Source organism: Populus euphratica, unplaced genomic scaffold (assembly GCF_000495115.2).
Source record: "Populus euphratica unplaced genomic scaffold, PopEup_1.0 scaffold150.1, whole genome shotgun sequence".
Classification (NCBI taxonomy): domain Eukaryota; kingdom Viridiplantae; phylum Streptophyta; class Magnoliopsida; order Malpighiales; family Salicaceae; genus Populus; species Populus euphratica.
This window is the reverse complement of record NW_011499998.1, coordinates 186,736-202,470: the sequence shown is the minus strand read 5'-3', so window position 1 is coordinate 202,470 and position 15,735 is coordinate 186,736. Positions and strand designations below refer to the sequence as shown.

At 34.3% G+C, this 15,735-nt stretch overlaps 2 protein-coding genes across 5 annotated transcripts; one reads left to right on the top strand and one right to left on the bottom strand.

The window, feature by feature from the left end:
- The first annotated feature begins 3,791 nt into the window (after positions 1–3,791).
- LOC105140720 (beta-galactosidase-like) lies at positions 3,792–10,090 on the top strand. Of its 2 annotated transcripts, XM_011047664.1 has the most exons (19): positions 3,792–4,259; positions 4,395–4,490; positions 4,617–4,729; positions 4,865–4,931; positions 5,053–5,145; positions 5,406–5,549; positions 5,998–6,086; positions 6,230–6,335; positions 6,430–6,517; positions 6,665–6,783; positions 6,870–7,031; positions 7,268–7,443; positions 7,561–7,670; positions 7,768–7,877; positions 7,981–8,091; positions 8,244–8,354; positions 8,459–8,664; positions 8,741–9,074; positions 9,558–10,090. In XM_011047664.1, exons 1-19 carry the CDS (start codon positions 4,089–4,091, stop codon positions 9,666–9,668), a joined length of 2,517 nt encoding a protein of 838 aa, XP_011045966.1. In that variant the 5' UTR covers positions 3,792–4,088; the 3' UTR covers positions 9,669–10,090. The 2 variants fall into 2 exon arrangements, with proteins under 2 accessions (XP_011045966.1, XP_011045964.1); XM_011047662.1 differs by having other exon boundaries at positions 4,395–4,729.
- LOC105140721 (acyl-CoA synthetase family protein) lies at positions 9,898–14,257 on the bottom strand. 3 transcript variants are annotated; one of them, XM_011047667.1, is made up of 8 exons: positions 13,990–14,257; positions 13,585–13,771; positions 13,163–13,352; positions 12,709–12,912; positions 12,186–12,485; positions 10,553–12,093; positions 10,235–10,359; positions 9,916–10,011 (listed from the first exon to the last, which is right to left on the bottom strand). In XM_011047667.1, exons 1-6 carry the CDS (start codon positions 14,221–14,223, stop codon positions 11,130–11,132), a joined length of 2,079 nt encoding a protein of 692 aa, XP_011045969.1. In that variant the 5' UTR covers positions 14,224–14,257; the 3' UTR covers positions 9,916–10,011; positions 10,235–10,359; positions 10,553–11,129. The 3 variants fall into 3 exon arrangements, with proteins under 3 accessions (XP_011045968.1, XP_011045969.1, XP_011045967.1); XM_011047666.1 differs by lacking the exon at positions 10,235–10,359 and having other exon boundaries at positions 9,898–10,011; XM_011047665.1 differs by having other exon boundaries at positions 9,920–10,011; positions 10,235–12,093.
- Between the last annotated feature and the right edge of the window lie 1,478 nt (positions 14,258–15,735).

Below are 15,735 nucleotides of genomic sequence, written 5' to 3'. Positions count from 1 at the left end.
TGATTACAAGTTGGAAACACATCAAAATTTTTATATAAAAAGAAAATATAAATTAGCATATAGTTAAATTGTAAATTAATGAAACTATGAAGGGATTGATTTTGTGATGTTTAATTATGGATAATAACAATAATTTTTATTTTATTTTATTTTATTTTATTGGTCAAGAAATCAATAAAGTGATGGTTACTTGTTGGTATCTTGTTTGAGAAATAAAAACCTTTAGATGCAGCCGGTGGCTTTCTCACCTCTAGGCGCAGCCCTTTAGTCTCCCTTATTCTCCTTTTTATTTCCTTTTTTTTCCCCTGACAAATCATATCTAATTCTTAAATATAGATTTGATTTGAGATTAAAATCCTTTAGGATATTTAGAACTTGCAATAAAGCTTTATTCTCTTTGTTTGTGTATGATGAGTTGTCTCTAGCTTGTTGGTTGAAATATATTAATACTATTTGACAAATTTCATTCTAGTAGTTACACTTATTTTATCATTGGTTCATGGTGGTGCTGAGCTAGACTATGAACCAGATATGCCAAAAAAAGAGTTTTATATTGGGCAATCCTCATAAATAAATTTTAGTAAATTTTTATAAATTTTTTTAGATTAATATAGATGTTAGGATAAATTTACACATATCTCAAATAATTTCATGAGATATCAAGTTAATTTGCATGTATCTTAAATAATTTTATGAGTTCTAAAATTAATGACTATGTAATTTTTTAATAATTTTAAAAAAATTTAAATTTATAATTATTGAAAAGCAAATTCATAATAAGACGATTTAAATAACCCTTCATGGTTAAACTTTTGTAACTTTCATTACAAAGTGATTAATTGCTGCATGGAATTAGTGCCATTATTCATTATTAGACAGGAAAATGAGTTTTCACCTACTATTATTAAAGAAACTAAGAATTTATTGGCCGGTCTATTCAAAGATGAAGGGTAAATTGTTGGTTATATATATATATAACAATCATGCAGTAGTATTTAATTGAAGATACGCTGCAATGCTTGCAAGTCAAATGAGAAAAAAAAAAAGGATAAGAAGAAGAAAAGGAAGTATATATATATATATTAAAATTACTATAATAAAACATATACTTACGTTCATTTATAAAATAAAATATATTTGTTAAAATATTTTTAATATGTTACTCCCTCAATTCACAGATCTTGATCTTTTTTTTTTTTAATTTACGTGGGGTGTCCGGGTCAGCTTACGCGCACCACGACTAATCCTCACGGCCCACTGAACATCCTGCAAGTCCAGGGAGCAGGTAAAGCACCGCGAGGGTGACAAGCGTGCATGGTGAGGTTCGAACCCAGGTGCGAAGAAAGGAGACAAACCCCTCCTACCGATAGGCCAGAACCTCACTTACACATATCTTGATCTTATTTGACTTTTCACATGTCATACAATTCGTTTCAAGCTAATTTACACTACTAACCTTCATCTGAATATAAGTAGGTGAGAGAGATTGGATTGAAATAATATAACGTAAAATATAATTTAACGCATAACAATAAAAACACTCATGGATTATCTCTCAAAATCAAAAAGTGGACAGTATCTTTAGGATATATAAAATATAGTTTTTATTGGTCATTTCATATCTCAAAAACACATCTATTATATTTAATCAAACAATATTTAAAACTTTATTTTATTTATTTTTTAATCTTCAAGTTTGAGATATGAAAAAGAAAATTATTAGGTAACAGTGAGAGCGAGAGAGTTATAAATCGACCACCTTCTGATGATTAAAAAAATAAAATAAATCTTAATATCAAAGAATTTTATTTAGTAAGAAAAGTTATATTAAAATGTATTTTTACATTGATATTAGTGGAAAAAGGTATACCAAAGATGAGAAACAATTGTTTTCAATTTAATTTAGTTATTCTTGACTTATTTACGAGCTATTTGGGCTGATAAATTGATCTATATTCACAGTATGAGAGCATTTATAATATGTTTTTAAGTAAAAAAATGTTAAAAAATGATTAATAGGGTAAAAACAACATTAACCTAATTTTTCATCACCTCTCTAGTGGCATGAATTTTGATAAACAAATGATGCATTATTTGTTCTTTTTTTTTCGTTTAAAAAATACAAGGATCACCCATGTAAAATAAATTATATATAAAAAAAAAGCCGAGCACATGTACTTGTAGCCCAAGCTCACGGGACTTTATTTTTGTTGGGTCAATTATGCCAGTCATATTTCTTTGATCTATATATGCCTGATTCTTTTTAATGTTTTTTATTTATATATATAAAAAAAAGATTTTGATTTAAATACACCATGAAAAAAATTAGATAACTAGTAAATGGTTTCTAACTTTTGTTTTCCTTGTTTTAAGCACTCATTGAGCTTCTTCCATAAGATGTCCATCTTGGCCTTTACAATTTTAGATTTGGATTCTTTTCCCCTCAAACTTAAACTCTCTGGACTATTGGTCTAAGTGTCACTTAACTCTTAATCTAACAAATTAGTGTCACTAATTCCGAAGCAAGTTGTCTAATTGATTTAGTTCACCTCTTAGTTTGTACACTACACGTATAAGTCACCAAATCTATTCTAATTTTGCTTGATTGATTCTTTGTATTATTTTCAGTAATTGGATGGAGTTCTACCTTGATATAATAGGGGACTAAATCAAATTAATCAACTAGTTCAAGGACTAATGTGAACAAAATTTAATTTGTCAAATCTCCAAATAGGATTGCTTTCAAAAGAAAACGAGGGCGAGGCATCCCTCCATTGATTATCACTGAAGAGAAGAGGGTGAGGGCAGAATTCCAAAACAAAATTGCAAGTCAAAGCAGTCCTTCGATTGAGCTGCAATGTGCAACAGAGTCCTTGCTTTGAAAGAAGCGAGGATGAGCAGGAGAGTTGAATAGATGACGTAAGATAAACAACAGAGTCCTGAAGTTGTTTTTAAATGTACTTTTTATTTAAAAATATATTAAAATAATATTTTTTATTTTTAAAATTTTATTTTTAAAATTAAGACATAAAAAAATAATATATTAAATGCTGGAACAAATTGGGATTGGGGAATCTTTACGTGAGTAATACTATATGTCTTTAATGTCAAATTATTTATAGATCGGACCTGGATTCTGATGCTTCTTTCACGGAATAAGATATTAGGAAATTAAATTATGTGAAATTATTTATAAATCAGATCTTAGCAAAACCTAAGTGAAAATAGTGCTTAAAACGGAAATTAATTTAAGCCCTCGAAATCCCTAATAACAATAAACATACAAGGGAATTTACTTGCTTGAAGTAGAAACTAAGATATTAGGAAATATTATCTTAAAAAAACTAATTAATCCTCTGTAAATTAACACTTTTTCCTGATTTAAAAAAAAAGAATAATTTTACAAAAACCTTTTATAGATCTAAGTTAAAATAGAAAAAACTATTACTAGATCACGCAAACTAAGTTCATGTCACGAGGGTGAGGATAGTGTGGTCTAACACTTCATTTAAGTTTGTAAATTAGTGCCTGTAATTCTGTAAAAACAAATTATATAATCATTTTATATTCAAATATTTATTTTTAATTTTTAAAAAGGTGTCCAATTTGCTCACCAATCTTCCCATAATGTTTATTTGTTTTTTAGTTTATTTTTTAAAACAAAGAAAAACTAAAAGATAAGGATTTTTAATATATCTTGCAAAACTAGAGTATTAATTTATAATTTAATCAATTAATAACAAAAAAAAAGGCTATAAAAGGCAGTTGCTCAACCGAACCTCCTCATTCACTCTCTTGTCTTGTAATAATAACAAACACAACACTTGTATCCCTTCCACTCCTCTTTCTTCACATTAAACTCCGCCAACTTCCCTCTCTTTTGTTCTCTTTCAGAACAAGAAATTAATATTTCTTACGCGTTCGTAATCTCTTTCTTCGTAATGTATGTAGAAAGCAATTAAAGCTCTCTCTCTATAAATACTCAATATACAGACGCACACAGACAAGGAGGGAAAGGGAAAAAGTAGATACATACAAAGAGCAAAAGTCTATTGCTTAGGGTGCGTGGCATAGCTAGAAACAGAATTATGTGTAACGTGTTCTTGTTGCTGCTGCTGCTGCAACTTTTATTCTTCTTCTCTTCACGGATTTCTACTGTTACAGCCTCTGTGTCCTATGATCATAAAGCTGTTATAATCAATGGGCAGAGAAGGATTCTTATTTCTGGCTCAATACACTACCCAAGAAGCACTCCTGAGGTACCGTTGATTCCAATGTGGCTCATTCATGGGTTCTTCTTCCTTTTATTTCTTCCTGATTTTACTTCCCATGTTTTTGAGTAATGTTTTTTTTTTTAATTCTTATGTGGGTTTTTGATTTTGTGGTGGCTGCAGATGTGGCCTGATCTTATTCAAAAGGCCAAAGATGGAGGAGTGGATGTGATTCAAACTTATGTCTTCTGGAATGGACATGAACCCTCTCCTGGAAACGTAATGCAAATTCCTTTCTATTCTGGCTTTTGCGTTTGCTGTGCCTTCTTCCTCTTCTTCTTGTTTTGTTTTCATTTCAAGTTTCTAACTCGATTGATCTTCACTCTTTGGGGGAAAAAAAATCAGTATTATTTTGAGGACAGGTATGATTTGGTTAAGTTCATCAAGCTGGTTCAACAAGCAGGCCTTTATCTTCATCTGCGGATTGGCCCCTATATTTGTGCTGAATGGAACTTTGGGTAATTACTCATAATTTATCTATCTATTTTTAATTAGCTTTGACTAACGTAGAAATCCGTGTCCTTGATTTCTACAATATCTTGTTTTCAAAGAAAGCGAAGAAAAAAAAATCACATGCTCTGTTTCTGGTTCAGGGGATTTCCTGTGTGGCTAAAATATGTTCCTGGTATTGAATTTAGAACCGACAACGGGCCTTTCAAGGTTATTATTACTCGGAATCTTTGATTTCGATTTTGAGAGCCCTTTTCTTTGAATTCATCACTCAAATTGATCTGATGTGATTTAAAATCTGTTCCCTTCTTTTTATATAACTTCAATGAAGGCGGCAATGCAAAAGTTCACAGAGAAGATTGTTGGCATGATGAAGTCAGAAAAGTTGTTCGAAAATCAAGGAGGCCCAATAATTCTTTCCCAGGTAGGAAATTCACCTCTTGAATCTCATTCTAGAAAAATGGGTTATATTTGTTTTATTGCATTTAATCCTATTTGTTTTCAATTGGTCCATTGCTCAACACAAGTCCCTAAAAAACAATTGTCATGAAGCTTTTTTTATTGGACAAAGAGCAATAACCCTGTTCATGTCCTTATCATCATTCTAGAAACGTGCTTTAAATATTTTGTTGATTTTGGCATGTTTAAACACTTTTTTCTTTTCTTTTCGTTGAACAATAACAGATAGAAAATGAATATGGACCAGTGGAATGGGAAATTGGTGCACCTGGTAAAGCCTATACAAAATGGGCAGCTGACATGGCAGTGAAGCTTGGTACAGGAGTCCCATGGATTATGTGCAAGCAAGAAGATGCCCCAGATCCCATGGTAATAATCCATTCTACCATTTTATTTTATTTTCGCACGCCTTTTATTCGCTTTCATGGGGTCGATTTCTTGGTGCTTGTTGTGTACCTTGAATAGTATATATTTATTTATTTATTCTCTTATCCACTTTTGCCTTGCTTTCCCTGTTCAATTTAATTCTTTTGGGGCCTACCAGTCCCTCTCTTTTTGTTCTTATGTCTACTTATCAACAAACAAAAGTTTTTGTTTTTGGTGTTATAATAATATATAGGATGAGCATGTTCTATTTGTTGCTCGATGGTAGATCTTGTTTTAAGCTCCATGGTGAAGATTCTGCTAAAAGTATTCACTGAAACTTTTTCGTAAAGAATAAATATGTCAGGATGGCATTCATTTGGATTGCATAGGCCAATCATGCTGCTTGTTATCATTTATTCAAGCACCTATCTTTGTTTTATACGGTTTGCAGATAGACACCTGCAATGGATTCTACTGTGAAAACTTCAAACCAAACAAGGACTATAAACCCAAAATATGGACAGAAGCCTGGACTGGCTGGTAAGTCACACACGGATGATGAGTATCCGCAGGGGAAAAAAAAGATAAAAAAGTTGGTTATAGGTATTTTATTTTTTATATTTGGTACTGAAACGTGACTGATGATCCCTGAATATTTTTTCCTTGCTTCATCTTGCCCTCAGGTATACTGAATTTGGTGGTGCTGTTCCTCATAGGCCAGCAGAAGACATGGCATTTTCAGTCGCAAGGTTCATACAAAATGGTGGTTCATATATTAACTACTATATGGTAAGCAACCTTCCAAATTTAATTTGCCCATAAGATGGATAACGATCACTCATTTCTCGGGGGCTTTCCTTTTTTCTGTCTTTCATGTCTTCAGTACCATGGAGGAACTAACTTCGGAAGAACCGCTGGCGGTCCCTTCATTGCCACTAGCTACGATTATGATGCCCCTCTTGATGAATTCGGTATGTACCCTAAAGTGGATCGTGATGAAGAACACATTGCATTATATGTATTTATAAATTAACGTTATAGGACGCACTTAAATATGCAAAAAAGATACATTTCCAAAGCCACTGTGATCCATGGAGGATGCCTATCTTTTGAACCAGGATTACCAAGGGAACCAAAGTGGGGGCATTTGAGAGATTTGCACAAAGCCATCAAGCTATGTGAACCTGCTTTAGTTTCTGTTGATCCCACTGTAACATCACTTGGGAGTAATCAAGAGGTATGGTTCAAGTTTTGTGGTTATGTACATTATGTACCTGCAATCTTCTGGTCTGGCTTGCTCATCATCACTGTCATTGTTTACAGGTTCATGTATTCAAGTCAAAGTCGGTATGTGCTGCATTTCTTGCCAACTATGATACAAAATACTCTGTGAAGGTGACCTTTGGTAATGGACAATATGAATTGCCGCCTTGGTCCATCAGCATTCTCCCTGATTGCAAGACTGTGGTTTATAACACAGCAAGGGTAAGGAATAGTCTGCTGCTCACAACATGAATCTTAGTTTATTCACCTTTTTGTGGTTCTCCATGTCAGTTTCCCCTGATCACTTAGTAATTGACAAGAAAGGTTTGACCTTAGTCGTCTTTAAGGATCTCTCATAGGAGTTCTGGTAGATAATAAACAAGCTCAGGGTTAGCCCCGCCAAATACTGGAAAAATCTGCAACAGTGACTTTGATGTCTGATGGTAATTTTTGTGCAGCTCGGTTCCCAAAGCTCACAAATGAAAATGGTTCCAGCGAGTAGCTCATTTTCCTGGCAATCATACAATGAAGAAACTGCATCAGCTGATGATGATGATACAACTACAATGAATGGGTTGTGGGAGCAAATAAATGTGACAAGGGATGCCACAGACTACTTGTGGTACCTGACAGAGTGAGTACAAGTCCTAGTTTTCAGGACAAGCTGATTCTCGGGGGCAAGTTTTCGGGTTGTTGCTGCATGTTTTCTTGCTTACAGCTTACCATTCTTGAACATTTCTTGATTATTCAGTGTCAAAATAGACGCCGATGAAGGATTTCTGAAGAGTGGACAGAATCCTCTTCTCACAATTTTCTCCGCTGGCCATGCTTTGCATGTATTTATCAATGGTCAACTAGCAGGTGGGTGGAATAGAATATCATTGCTCAGGTGGTCAACTAATGGACTTCATTTTTCACCTCCATCTTGTATTAAAGTTTCAGTTTAATCTTGTGGCAGGAACCGCGTATGGGGGATTATCAAATCCTAAGTTGACGTTTAGCCAGAACATCAAATTGACAGAAGGGATTAACAAGATCTCTTTGTTGAGTGTTGCTGTTGGTCTCCCGGTTAGTTCTCCCGCTTCTTTTGTTGTCTTTGTTCTCCGTGACATGAATTTGGCAGATAATTAGTCATTTGAACTCAATAAATTGTCATCTTGATTGATCTCAGAACGTTGGCCTGCATTTTGAGACATGGAATGCCGGGGTTCTAGGTCCAGTCACCCTGAAGGGTCTGAATGAGGGGACGAGAGACCTGTCAGGGCAGAAATGGTCATACAAGGTTTGTTTTGTTTTCTGATTATTTTTTTTCTCTGCTAAAACATTTCTGACCACGTTGAAAAATCATAGAGCTGGTATATGGCTGTACTGCAAAATTAAACAGTCAGAAGAGGCTAGAGAATCAATTAAATCATCTGCCATGTTTCTGAGCAGATTGGTCTGAAAGGTGAATCACTGGGCCTTCATACTGCTAGCGGGAGTGAATCTGTTGAATGGGTGGAGGGATCACTATTGGCTCAAAAACAAGCACTGACCTGGTACAAGGTAAGAGCTAGTTTCACGAGGACTTCTGCATTTCCGCGTTCTTTTATTTTGACCAGAGGTTACCAAGTTTTACTAAGAAATCCACCGTGTTTCGATAAATCCAGACAGCTTTTGATGCACCACCAGGCAATGATCCCCTGGCTTTAGATATGAGTAGCATGGGGAAAGGTCAGATGTGGATAAATGGACAAAATATAGGACGGCACTGGCCAGGATATATAGCTCATGGCAGTTGTGGTGACTGCAATTATGCTGGAACTTTTGATGACAAAAAATGCCGGACTAATTGTGGGGAGCCCTCACAGAGATGGTAAGGAAGCCTTGGGACTGTCTAGCTTGCTTTGCTTGTCGAATTTATGTAGCCTTGACGATGCTATTAATCTCAGGTACCATGTTCCTCGCTCATGGCTTAAGCCGAGTGGGAATCTCTTAGCTGTGTTTGAAGAATGGGGTGGTGATCCAACTGGAATTTCTTTTGTCAAAAGAACTACTGCAAGTGTCTGTGCTGATATCTTTGAAGGGCAGCCGGCGTTGAAGAACTGGCAGGCGATAGCCTCAGGCAAAGTCATCAGCCCGCAACCCAAAGCCCACTTGTGGTGCCCTCCGGGACAGAAGATATCTCAGATAAAGTTTGCTAGCTTCGGAATGCCTCAGGGCACATGTGGAAGCTTTCGGGAGGGGAGCTGCCATGCCCACAAGTCATACGATGCCTTTGAAAGAGTACTTTAACCTATGAGACCTATTTTTAAGCTACATGACAACTCTTGACAGTAGTAAAAGAATTGCTGCTAAGGCCACTCTGAATAGAACACAAATTTAACACTCGGTCTGACTTGAAAATGTTGCATATGCATATTAGCAGCTTCTTTTTAGAGTGCGAAGACATAATAGGATTTATAATTTTATGCAATTCCCCGCCTCCGACACTCTGGGTCTTTAAAAATCTAGGAGGAATATATTGGGAGAGGATTTTTTTAGTAATATCATCATTGAAGAAGTGATACTATAATAGGTTTATTTTGGTTCAATCATTCTTCCTTTTCAATTCATCTTTCGGCTGAAAAATCTTGCTATGCCTTAGGACGTGAACTGGTTTGCCCATGATGCTGATTTATCAATAATATGAGATTCAGCTTTAGTTCGCTCAAATTCTAGCTGGTTTTTCATTAACTTTATGTGACTGACATGAGAATCCTTCTGCAGAATTGTGTTGGAAAGCAGTCATGCTCAGTGACTGTAGCTCCTGAAGTTTTCGGAGGAGATCCATGTCCAGATAGTGCAAAGAAGCTATCAGTTGAGGCTGTCTGCAGCTGAAGTCCTGAAATTCCAAAAGCTCTACGCAAAGAATTGAAATCCCAGATTACTCCATTTCAGTACATAGACATTACATTACATCCTTTTAAGATTTTCAGGCATGTAGATTACAGATTTCCAAGGTCCATGGAACCGGAGAAATCATAAAAAAAAAAAAAAATACAGAATTTGGCAAAGCCAGATGAAGATTGTGAAGCGGTTGAAAGATGCTTTAGGTACATAGGCAAGCTATTATCTGTCATACATCATAAACAGGCTACATATAGTCTGGAAGCTTTTAGTCTTGCAAATTCATACAGGCAAGTCTTTAGCGTGCAGCGGTTGAGTATTTGTAAGTTTGTACCTTGCAAAATAAAATGCAAAGGAATATAACTAATAGCATTCCAATGGAATTTGAATTGTGAATTTTCTATATTAAAGCTTCATACTCTCTTTCTTATCGAGCCTCAAAAATACCCCTCCAAACTATTAGCTTAGTATCAATTTTGCCCCTAAACAAATTTTTGTATGATTTTTTCCCTTAAAACAAAATTTGATTTCTCAATTAGGATATTCTATTAGAATACCTTAGACATGGATAGAAGGACTTGATTAAAAATTTCTAAGAATTACAGAACAGATATCGCATCCCCACATGAATCCCATAATACACAGGCAACTGGCACATCAAGATGTGTTTTCTCCTTCTATCCTGCAATAGGACTCCCACCAAATATTCCAGTGTTATGATTTTTTGGTAATCGAGAGTCAATTTCGTCTATCAAACTATTAAAAATGAAAATGAAGCTACCAAAAACTTAAACAACCAGAAAACAAAAGCTTCACACAGAAGGTAAAGAATAAAGCAAGAAAAAAAAAATAATCAAAGGGGATTGATAGCTGACCGCATAAATCTTCATCTTGACATCCGGGCAAATTGAGTGGAAACTACTGCGGAATTTCATACAAGCCTGCCGGTGCAATCGTTGTTGCTTTCACCCAACATGAGAGGACCAACTCCCAAGCTATTCTTTAAAAAACACAAGAAAAACCCTGTTTACAGAGGAGCCTTAGACTTATTCCATCACAACTCTTGATGTGATCCATCAAGTGGTTTTTCAATATTATAGAAGTTCTCAGCCCTGATTACCTGGACTCCCCTGGATTTATGAAGTTGACAGTTCTGGTTTTTGTATCTTGATGACAAATTAGAGGGTGAGGATTAATAACTATTCCACTGTTTCTTCCATTCATTGGTCGCCTATTATGAATGGATGATAACATTAACAGGAAATCAGGAAGGACCCACACCAATTTAAACCAGTTAACTCTTGCTTTGAAGATCTAATACGATCCCACACGCTATTAAAACACAACAATCCATTACTCATAAGCTTCCAATAGACTCAATCTCCGATGCTGAATTGTAAAATTTCTCTAGGACGCTGTGCATAATCAAAGGGCTCCGTAGCTTTAAGAATCTCATGATAACTCAGTGCTTAAACCTTTAAGGGCATCATCTAGATCTTCTTGAAACTCTGGTACTTCTTTCCCTTGATACCTCCACCTCTCCAGTCTACCTTGGAGATCCAAAAGCATTGGTACTCCATCCTCATCAACATTAAACTGTGTTAGCCTCTTGATACACTTGAGCAAGTACCTGCCAGCCCTTAATTTCACCAGGTATAGAAAATCCTCTCCAGTCTTTTCAGTTTCAAATAGTGAGACAGACATCCTGTCAACAACATCAGTTAAACTGAAGACTAGACAGGCTCCTAATACAGCCTCCTCTTTGTTAACAAACAAATCTTCTGGCTCTGAAGAATTATAATTTACATGTTTCAAGCCAGTATTCTCAGTTCCAAGTGAGTCGTGTATCCTACCAGTGGCAGCATAATGAAGCAGCAGCTCACATCCATCTTCGTTTATATAACCGGAGGACCCAATCAAGATGCCTAGTGGTATTCTTCTGAACAGCTTATCATGCTGCTGGAGAAGAGAATAAGACTTTGGCTCACAGAATGCCAACTCATCAATGCTTTCATTATGCTTCATGATATTCTGGAATTGTTTGAGCCAGAGGATAATGACTTGACAATCATACTTGTTTCCAAGAGTAGAATCCTCCTTGCTGTCGCAAAATCTGGGTTTCTTAAGTTTCTTCTTGTAGCCAGCCATCCCATTCTGACTATTATCTGAGCTGATTTCTTTCAGATTCCAACACTTTGATAGTTTTGTCAGGTTTTCAAACAGTGCATCCTGATTAGATTTGTTAATGGGGCTCAGAATCCAAGCAATAAAAGTTGCAGCAGAAGCAGGTAGTTGCCCAAATTCCAGTACCCCTAAGGGGCATTTAACTTGAATGTTTTGATGGGAATTTTTATCATCAGAAAAGAGTAAAACTGAAGCAAAATAGAACCAGTCTGGAAAGCTTATTGCCAGGGCCCTGCTATGAAACATTTCAAATAAGTTCTAGAAAGTGGATTGAAATGCAGTAATTGCCTTTGCTATTTTCTTTGACATGAAGTAAGAATATACCAGATAGATTTATGATCTATTGATGCAACCCTCACTGCCGATGGCTTGATAGTTGGATCACATAGTTCTCTATGCAGAGAAGCTGATTTTCTTGTCATGTGAACTAATTGTAGGAAACTTCCATACGAGAAGGGTCCAGTCAAAGTCCTCAAGAAATCACTTTGATATGGAAAATATGCATTAGAAAATGGAAGCTTCAATCCCAGCTCTAATGATAGACCCCACCATGTTGGTCTAGAAATTACATCTAGTATCAGTGAAACTAATTCCATCAGAAGCTCTACAACAGAACTAAGACCCCTGTTGCATAAAAACAAAAAAAAATGATGTGATATAACTGTTGCTCTGATAAGACAAGTTTTTAGCAGTAAATATTATCAGAAGCTCCAAGCAGATAACACAAGTGAATTTCCAGCAAAAAATTCAATTGAAGTTTATTAGAAAATGATTCTTTAAGAAATAGTAAGAAATGCTAAAAAAACAAAAAGCTGGAGCATCCATAAAATCAAGAAACAGAACTCACGTCTGCAGAAACCAGTCATGTAATAGAGCTCTGGTATCAATGAACATAACTGGAGAAAGTACCCAGCATACAAGAATCGAGCGCCAATCCATCCTCTCATAAAATTCCATTCTCAAACAAAGGAATGGTCTTTGTATGGTTCCTTGCAAGATTTTTGAAATATCATGCTTTAGAGCTAATGGATCAAGGTACCAAATTAACAACCTGCACACATAAGTATAAGTGGAACAGTGAAAACATAGGGTGAATATACCAAAAAAATAAAAATTGTGAAGCCCCCGAGTCAATTTCTTAAAATTTTCTATTTGATTATTGTCATATTCTTATTGAAGAGATTGACTAATAAACCTTGAGATAAGTTTAATATGCACTGATATTAATTGCCATGTCTCTAAGACAAAATGAAAGAAGACAATTTCTACACTGAGTAGTGAGAGACGTAGTTGCAGCAAACCTCGTTGGTATTTCATGGTTGCTAAGGGAGAAATTCATGGGCAAGTGAGACAGCAGCTTTGAGATAGCAGTGATACTTCCATCAAAGGATTTAACATCAAGAACACGCATTGATGGGGATAGATATCTATAGCAAGAAGCTGAAGCCGCAACTCTAACCACAGCAGATAACAGCAAATCAATAGGCATCCCTACAACAATTTTTTTTTTATTATTATTATTAAGAAAGAGGTTCAGACATTCATATATGGATTCTGGTCAAGAAAATATCCAATACAATTAATCCTCGAAGCTCATTGGAAATCAACTAAAACAATGAAATAGAAACAAACCACAATCAATGGTCGTTGAACAGTACCATCACAATTCAATAAACATCAAAACGCAATGGAGATTAAAGAAACAAGGGAGAAGAAAACCCACCAAGCTCCTTCAATTTTGAAATAACATCAAAAACACATTCAATTAGTTCCATGCAATGGCTGCGGGAAATGAAGCTACCGATCTGCAGAACCTCTTCATCACGAAACCGGGACACCTCACAACATATTGATGAAGACAAGACACTAACAATTGTCTTCACAGAATACTCAACCACTGAGTCAAGAACCTAAAAGTAAAACCCATTACTCAAATTAAGCAATGTCGACAGCCATAAGACCTAAGTCTAGAGAGAGGAACTATTCAATATACCAGGAATTATACTCTCATCCCTCAGTGGAGCCCATGGATATTTTTTTATGTTGGGTCCATGTTTTGTGAGAAAGAGGAGTACAACTTCTGGCATTACCTAACAATTTCTTTTTTAGTAGAGAAGAGAAATGAGACCTGTGGCGCTTTAAAGCACATGAGAGATAAAGCAGTGTCCAAAACCCTAACCCCAGGATTGTGAGTGAGAGACATTGCTAGCTTTGAGATTGAGGGATCAATTGAAGAATCATTGAACTCTTGTTGTTGTTGTTCTTGAATGATTGGCGAATTGTGAGTTAGGGTTTGGAGATCGAATGCTAGTTTAGAGAAGAGTTCCATTATTTCTGGTGAAGTAGGAGAGGTCGCCCTCATGATATTTTTTTTGCTTTTTCCAATAATGTTTAGGGTACTGACTGTCTTTTTAATCAACGGCTGACTTTCCCGCCCAATTATTGGGCCTCACCACCCCCTCGTAAGAGTGCTGCAACTGATTTTTCAGTGCTACTCACGTGAAACAAGACTGGTTCTATAATAAAAAAACAAATATAAAAATAGTTATAAAAGGGAGTATATTTTTTAAAATATTAAAATTAAAATTAAAATTATTTTTTATTTTATATTACCATATATATTTTCATTTTTTTCTTGAAACATTAATCAAATTAGTTATTATAAAAAACATTAGATGAGATGCTCGCACTCTCTTACGAGTTTATAAAATAAATATATTTAATAATGTTATAATTATGAATCGATACTAAATAAGTAATAGAAAATGAAGGTATGATAAAGCCAATATTTAATGACAAAAAAAATTATGTTGGTGATAAAAAAATTTAGAAATTAAATAAAATGATTTATATTAATCCATAGTATTTTGTGAAGAAAGATATAGTGCTTTCCCTCGTAGAATTTAGCTTTTCTGTTAATAAAAAAAATTACAAAGCTAAACTCTCTACCAACTTAATATTTTAAAAAATCGACAAATAATTTTATTAAAAAAAACATATAAGGGGAAATAAAGTAGTAATCCATAGTGTTTTGTGAGGAAAGTTGCAATGTTTTTTCCTAATAAAATCACCAAAGATAATTTTGAAAGAAAATCATAAAAAAATCTTGTAGATAAACCTATAGCAATGCAAAATATTTTATGAGGAAAATTATAGTGCTTTTCCTATATGATTTAGTTTTATTGTAATTATAATTCTCAACCACCTCAGTATTAAAAAAATAAAATTGACAAAGATAATTTAAAAAAATCATAAAAAACAAAAAACAAATCATATAGGAAAACCATATAACAATTCACAGTGTTTGAAAGAAAAACATTACAAAACTAAATTCTAGCTAGCTCAATATTAAAAAAATATAATCGACAAAGATAATTTTTTAAAAAAAATCATAACAAAATAAACAAAAAATAGAAAAAAAATCTTGTGGAGAAACATTGTAGTAATCCACAATGTTTTGTAAGGACAAATACAGTACTTTCCCTACATGATTTAGTCTTACTTGTATTACTTATAATTGTAATTCTCAACAAGTTCAATATTAAAAAAAAAATCAAATGATAATTTTAGAAAAAAAACAATATGGAAAAAATATTGTAACAATCCACAGTAATTTATGAAGAAAGTTACAGTATTTTTCCCACATATTATAATTATAATTATAATTCTCAATCAGCTCAATATTAAAAAAAAAAATTGACAAAAATAATTTTGAAAAACTCATAAAACAAATATAAGAAAATACTGTAGCAAGCTACAATGTGTTAAACAAAAAAATTATAAAGTTAAATTCTCCACCAGCTCAATATTAAAAAAATAAAATCAACAAATATAATTTTAAAAAAATCATTAAAAAAAAACCATGTGAGGAAAC

What these genes read in the sequence shown, in the direction of transcription:
- LOC105140720 (XM_011047662.1), top strand. Translation starts at nt 4,089, where the DNA reads ATGTGTAACGTGTTCTTGTTGCTGCTGCTGCTGCAACTTTTATTCTTC. An exon ending in CCGACAACGGGCCTTTCAAG is followed by an intron (nt 4,932 to 5,052) that starts GTTATTATTACT and finishes ACTTCAATGAAG; the next exon opens with GCGGCAATGCAAAAGTTCAC. An exon ending in AAGCACTGACCTGGTACAAG is followed by an intron (nt 8,355 to 8,458) that starts GTAAGAGCTAGT and finishes CGATAAATCCAG; the next exon opens with ACAGCTTTTGATGCACCACC.
- LOC105140721 (XM_011047666.1), bottom strand. Translation starts at nt 14,223, where the DNA reads ATGAGGGCGACCTCTCCTACTTCACCAGAAATAATGGAACTCTTCTCT. An exon ending in TGTGCTTTAAAGCGCCACAG is followed by an intron (nt 13,772 to 13,989) that starts GTCTCATTTCTC and finishes TTTTACTTTTAG; the next exon opens with GTTCTTGACTCAGTGGTTGA. An exon ending in AACCATGAAATACCAACGAG is followed by an intron (nt 12,913 to 13,162) that starts GTTTGCTGCAAC and finishes TTATGTGTGCAG; the next exon opens with GTTGTTAATTTGGTACCTTG.